Source organism: Hippichthys cyanospilos, chromosome 17, assembly GCF_059441005.1.
Source record: "Hippichthys cyanospilos isolate Australia breed blue-spotted pipefish chromosome 17, RoL_Hcya_1.0, whole genome shotgun sequence".
Classification (NCBI taxonomy): domain Eukaryota; kingdom Metazoa; phylum Chordata; class Actinopteri; order Syngnathiformes; family Syngnathidae; genus Hippichthys; species Hippichthys cyanospilos.
Window position 1 is genome coordinate 13,817,253 of NC_142385.1, and position 6,451 is coordinate 13,823,703.

The window sequence follows — 6,451 nt, forward strand, 5'->3', positions numbered from 1 at the left end:
GTGCGCACATTTTGCAAACTATACACGTTGCATTTTTTTCCCTAGTTTTGTAAACGCTTTTAAAGGTCTAAGAGTTAGTTATTTAGGAATATTTTTTTCCTTCAACCACTCAAATTGTTCAATGGCGTCAATTCTATCCTTACATATGTAGGTTAAACACCCATAAAAAAATTGTGGTTTACTTTAAGGCATTGCTATTCACTGGTCTCTACCGCCACCTACTGGCTTGAGGTGAAAAACAAGTCAACAAGGAATATTCTGTTTGCTGACCGCCGCTTAACGGAATGTTGCAAAAATCGCAGGAAAATAAATGTGATAAATCCTATTAAAATGCATCTCGAAAATTGTAATTAGAATGGTTTAAAATGGTCCAAAATTTGGACAATCAAAATTTTTGTACACAAAATCTGACATAGAAATGTCAAATCGTTGCATTTTGAAAGTTAACATGTTCTAGTCATCTGCTGGAAATTTCAGCTCCCTCGTGATTTTTTTTCCATTGATTTTTGTATATTATAATAAAATAAAGAAACAATTTCCATAACTTGTAACCGAATGCCACAAGGGTTAAGCATTCCTCGCTGATTCCGCGCTCCCGCACCGGCCCCGCCCATGCAGACGAAAACCGCTTGAAATGCGCTTAGGGACGACAGGAGCAGTTCGTACCTATCCGGCACCTTCACGCCGAAAAAATAACACCGCAAATAAAATTTCCGAAACCTTTAGTGGCCGTGGCAGGAACAGAAATAATTGAATAAAACATATACTGTTGGTTACAACCTAAACACACGCGAAAATGTTAAGAGTCACAGGTTGTTTTGTTCTAACGCCTTCACCTCGCAAACCTTCTCCGATTCACCCTCACTGATATCGTTCACGTGTACCCCGTGAGTCGCGGTACGCTCGGGAAGGTCTTGCGTATGCTCATGCACTTCTCCTGATCCAGGAAGAGCGAGTTGGCCTTGACGGAGAGGTCGTGCTCCAGGGTCACCTTGGTCCTCAGCAGGGACTGGAGGCTGTCCTCGGCCTCCAGCAGCCTCTCCCGCAGCTTGCGGATGGTGTCCTCGATCTCGCGAACCTCGCCCACCAGCCTGGCGGAATGCAGCTTGATTAAAACGCTCCATTCAACCCTCGTGTCGTACTGAACCTTCGATCTTTATATCAAAGGGAAAGCATTGGAAGAAGACACCGGGGAGCTGAAATTTCACCCGGATTATGATTTCATGTCAAAGTTTGAAATGGCACGACCAGGATTATACAGTGCGTAAACCATGAGTTTTTGTTTTTATTTTTTAATCTTTTAATGCAGCTCCATCTAGTGGATTTTCAACGCAAGCCCAGTCACTATGTAGCTTCTATTCTATGCGCCCTATAATGCGGTTCGCCTCATATATGAAAAGAGTTTTAAAATGCATTGAAGGTGCGTCTTATATTGCGGAAAATGTGAAAAGATTTGTCTAAAATGGACACAATACTGGCACAAGGGGTGGATATCACTTTGTGCCCTGATACCTGTGGTGCGGGTTGTCCCTGCAGAGTTCCACGTTTGGCCGGCGGGTGCGTTCCTCCAACCTGGTCTGGGCCACCTTCAGCGGGCTTTCCTTGTCCCGGAGAGCTTTCTTCAGGGACTCTATGAGCATCTCCGTCTGGAAGATCTCCTGCAGGGTCTGCGTGAGGCCAACCTCAATGAGATAAGTAGTCGCGACAAAGCGCCCCAGTGTGCGCGGCCGAAAAAGTGTTCGGATGACGTTTAAACTCTAATTGCCTAATTGTGGGAATTGGCCTCAATGAGGTACTTTGTTTGGCTTCTTTCCTAATTTAACGACACGTGTTTGTCTTTACAATAGTGTCTTAAGTCCAGAAATGGTTTTGGGGGGGGGGCTGCTTAAATTAGTACAGAAATCATCTGACGGTTTTTTTTCAAACTCAATTTTCTTCATTTACGAGCCACAACCAACCAAATTATTTCAACGTATTCCAAAGGTCGATGCGGTTAATATGTAGTATGTTTCACTCAAACGACATGGTCTCATTTCAACTGAGTAAAATTTACACTTGGATTTACTCTATCTTACTCTCCTACTCTCCTAACGCGCCCACAAACAAACAAGCGCGATGACGTCATGACGCGGACCTTGGCGAGGTGCGTCTGTAGGCTGTTGCGCGCGTCGGCCATCTGCGCCACGCGGCCGGTGAAGGAAACGTTGACGTTGTTGAACTGACTCCACATTTCGCCGGAGGTGGCGCTGAGCAGCGCCTCGATCTCGTCGCGCACTTTGCGCGAGGCGGCGCGCTGGCTCTGCGAGCGTAGCACGTTGTCGTCGGTGAACTTGGACCACGATTCCGGCAGAGAGACCCTGAAGGCGAAGAACGGGACGTCGGTAGTCTGGGGGCAAACGCGGCGGTTCCGACGGAGCGCCGCTCACGAGGGGTCGAGCCGTTCGATGCCGCGGAAGTAGCCGATGCCGTCGGACGTGTTTCTCAGGTGGTGGCAGCGGTTGTCTATCCTCTGCGCCGCCACTTTGTCGCTAAGGTCTCGTTCCAGCTCGTGCTGCGCCGCGCGGTTCGACCTGTTTCGTACCTCGCCCGCAATAAATCGATAATCATCAAACCGGACGGACGTGAGCGCACTTGGGTTGAGACTCACGCTAGCTGGGCCGCGGCTTTCTCCAGTTGGTGCCGCATTCTAGCCTGGCAAGACTTTATGACTTCTACTTCCTGTTAAAAGCCAAACGTTAATCGTTACCTTTGTCGTTGTCGTGGTTATCCGTATTCACCTTGATCAGATCCTTCTCGACGTCGTCGTGGACCAGGTCGATGGCCATGCGTTTCTCGCGGTGGTACAGACATTCCTGGGACACCTGATGAAAAGTTAGCATAACTTGATTCTCATGGCTAACGTACTGCTTGGCGCTCTGTGATAATTCATCAAATATTCATGTAGCATAGGTGACTTTGAAGGACCTTAATTAAGAGCCTGCTAGCTTGATTCGGCTAGATGCCTGTTGACGCACTCCCGCCAACAGCCGACTAGCCCGTTTAGTGCTAACGTATCAGAATTGTCGTTGAAATGCAGTGTGAATGCAGTACGAGTGTCTTGCTTCAAGTTAGCTTGTCTTAATGCTAACAGCTAACACGCCGCACAAAGCTAATGCTGGATCTCGTAAAAATGAGTTTTTCATTGACAAGTTATCCGAGTGAATAGCTAACCTTCTCACGCTATTTTAAGCTTTCCACAGTACATTATATGTCTATAAATGGTGGAATCCTACATCTCTGAAAATTCAGTTCTTATGAAACATGTTTGGGTAGCTGGATTCCTAACCAGGAAATGAAAAAGCTCGTGAAACCCGCCTCTTATCATGCGCCCGCCTGCTCAACCTTCATGAGGTCGTTCTAAAGCTGACCAGCATGACAAGAAGATAGATCGATAGATACACTAAGTTTGGTTCGTCTAGATCTCAGAGATAAAGTTACAGAGGGGGTGATGGAGGAGAAAAATATACAAAAAAAACCACAAGTCATTAGGAATGTCCCACACAGAGTGCATGGCTCAAGTCTGGGAAAAAAAATCCACGCGTTAACAAAAAGACAATACAACATATCTCGCGGTGTTCAAATTGCAAACACTTGAGTCCGCTCACCTGAAGCGGCCGCTCAGTCTCCGCCAAGGCCCTCTCCAGCCGCCGCTTGACCTCGGCCAGCGCCGCCGTCTCCCCCGCCACGTTGTCCACCTCGTGGCTCAGCTCGGAACGCCAGAAGGCGATGTCGTTGAGGCGCTCGCCGATGTCCTTGCTGGTGTTCTCCTGCGTGCGTCGCGTCAGCTGCTCCTTGTCCTGGATCAGCCGCATGGTATCCCGCCGGAGCCGCTCGGCGCTGTTGCGAGATGCCTCCGATTGGCGGTAGTTGCCCTGGTTGGACTTGAACCAGTCGTCGGGTGTGTAGCGGGCGCTCGGCGCGCTCCGGCCGGACGGGTAGAACACGGTATCGGCGCGGATCAGATCGGGGACGCCTCGCTCCAAAGATGAAACCGCGCCGTCGTTCTTGTAGTAGCCGCCGGTTCTCCACCGGTCGGCGCTGTGGCTGGCGGACCGCGCGTTTGGAAAAGCGCCGGAGATGGCGGGCAGGAAGTGAGCGGTCTTGGGTCGAGCGTACGAGGCCGTCAGCTCCATGGCGAAAAACCCGCTGGAAGAAGTGTTCCTTCAGCGTCCGAACCCGAAGCTTCTCTGCGCCGCTCACCTGCCAATGAGCTCAAGTCCTCCGCAAGGTGATGGCGCATGCATAATACATTGAAGCGCAAGTCATTCATTGGCCAGGCCAGCCAATGACAGCATCAAGCAGCCCGTCCAAGATTTCTGTTGACACAATGGTGGTTGCCGCGGGTTACCGCCACCCTCCCCCGCCGGCTTCGTTCATGCTGAGCAGGTGCTTTTTACTTTGTCAATAAAAGAAGCCCAAGAGCCTCACAGTGTAAAATGACACAACATTGTTGCGCTCCAAAAGCTGCAGCGCAACACAAGACAATGCAGGGAAAACGGCGGCTATACGCAATATCGAGTACGTCCTGCGTGAATGCGTCCGCTTTGCTTTCGGAACGTCGGCCGTCAAGTCCGTTTTTGAGTTAGCTTGTACTGAGAAGTAGGACGAGCGCTTCGTGAAATTCTTTACAGGGAAAAGGACAGATTCGACCTTATTTTGTTCTGTAGTAATCACTGTTTGAAAATAAGGTCATTGAACTGACACGCTATTTTGGACTAAAGAGAAAATGAACTGAATGAGAGAGAGAGAGAGAGAGAGAGAGAAAACCGTATTGTAAGGCACATAGAATAGAAGCGCACCATATTGTAAGGCACATAGAATAGAAGCGCACCGCATTGTAAGGCACATAGAATAGAAGCTCCAGTAGTGACAGGGGTTGCGTTATGCATCCACTGAATGGTGACGCTGAAGGTAATGTCAACAAAATTATTTATTCCAATCAGAAATTAAGAATAAAGATGATGTGCGGAAAGTACGATTTGAAGAATTGAGAGAGTGTCAACAAGTATTTTACATGAAGAAAATTCTCGTCCATGGCACTGAATGACTTAACTGAGTAAAGGTAGATTGATAATGATTGATTTTGATTTGTCGTCACGGGAAAGCATCGTTTATTCATTTTGTAAACGGTTATGATTAACTCTATATTAAAATAGCTATCATAAAATAGGCATATTATTTATTTGACGAGTTTTTCCAAATGGGACGACAAGCAATCTGAGCTGGCAAGCAAAGCGCCGAGCCGTCAGTTTGGATTACACTCACCTGTTGAATAATTGATGCGGCTGGAAGAGGACACACAATCATAATCTGTGTTGAGTTACACATGTTGCAAATGAGGATCAATTACAGCAAAGTTTTCCTGAGAGCTTTTGTATTGCACGTGCTTGGAAAAAAAAATCAACAGCGAAGTACATGATGTGGAGCAAAAACCTTGCACGTCGCAGGTGTCGATCAGTTTTTTTTCCAATTCCCGTTGGCTGTCCGGTTTTGTAAAAAACCCGATTAAAAATTTTAGTTTCAATATCATTTGCCATTATAACATTATTTTGCAAATGGAAATAACTGGAGTGGGCCAGTTTTTTAGGGCAGATGTGGATTTTTACGTAAAACGAATCGGAAGTCGGCCATTTTGTTTCCAACCCGTCTTTCCGAGCTTATGTTTGAGCCTCAATCCGCCGTTACGGTAAACGCGCTGGCTTGTATTTAGAATGGAATGAAAAGTCTCAGCATCGACTTAACATGGCAAGGTTAAAGAAGCCCCCCCTTACACACATATACACACACGCCTGTCCCGCTGTGACCTCACTGGCTATAAATAGAACCCCTTCAAAGAAAGTGGGAATAAGCCAACCCCCATGAAATTCCTCCTGTCAGTGGAAAAGTTGGAAGAAAAAATGTTTCAGCTATGTGCACCTTCAAAACTGTTTTCGTATATAAGGCGCATTATAAGGCGCATAGAATAGAAGCTACAGTAGTGGTGGCATTATGCATCCGCAAGATAGAGCTGCGCTAAAGGGAACGTCAACAAAACAATCAGATAAGTCGGTCAAACGTTTTTCAATCGGAAATTAAGATTTGTGGAAAGTAATATCTTCAAAATCCCTTCAAAGACTGCGATCGGTACCAAATAAAATGCTTGTTGTTTTTGAAGAATTTGTAAGAGTTGAAGATAACTTGCAAATTTGGTATTTTAGCCGGAAAGTTGAAGTCCGAATTAGCATTTGACGGGCCACATAAAATGAGGTGGCGGGCCGAATCTGGCCCCCGGGCCTTGAGTTTGACACCTGTGGTTTAGATGGATGCCAAAGTGAATGCAGTTTAAAAGAATACAATTATGATTTGATTAAGTGTTTAAATCTTGATCGAACTTTTTTGATCGAATTTTAACCAAAAAACGTCAAATGTTTTG

The 6,451-nt window shown here is 46.6% G+C and overlaps 1 protein-coding gene across 1 annotated transcript; it reads right to left on the reverse strand.

The window, feature by feature from the left end:
* Window positions 1–734: 734 nt before the first annotated feature.
* Window positions 735–4,326, reverse strand: tekt3 (tektin 3). The gene is made up of 7 exons (XM_088439265.1): window positions 3,645–4,326; window positions 2,778–2,861; window positions 2,648–2,718; window positions 2,427–2,570; window positions 2,135–2,357; window positions 1,513–1,667; window positions 735–1,091 (listed from the first exon to the last, which is right to left on the reverse strand). The coding sequence occupies exons 1-7, from the start codon at window positions 4,170–4,172 to the stop codon at window positions 875–877; spliced, it is 1,422 nt and encodes a 473-aa protein (XP_088295391.1). The 5' UTR covers window positions 4,173–4,326; the 3' UTR covers window positions 735–874.
* Between the last annotated feature and the right edge of the window lie 2,125 nt (window positions 4,327–6,451).

Bases quoted from the DNA above. Each gene is read 5' to 3' on its own strand.
- tekt3 (XM_088439265.1), bottom strand. From the start codon at position 4,172: ATGGAGCTGACGGCCTCGTACGCTCGACCCAAGACCGCTCACTTCCTG. The intron at 2,862-3,644 runs GTGAGCGGACTC...ACTTTTCATCAG, and splicing joins AGACTGAGCGGCCGCTTCAG to GTGTCCCAGGAATGTCTGTA. The intron at 2,358-2,426 runs GTGAGCGGCGCT...CTTCGCCTTCAG, and splicing joins ATCGAACGGCTCGACCCCTC to GGTCTCTCTGCCGGAATCGT.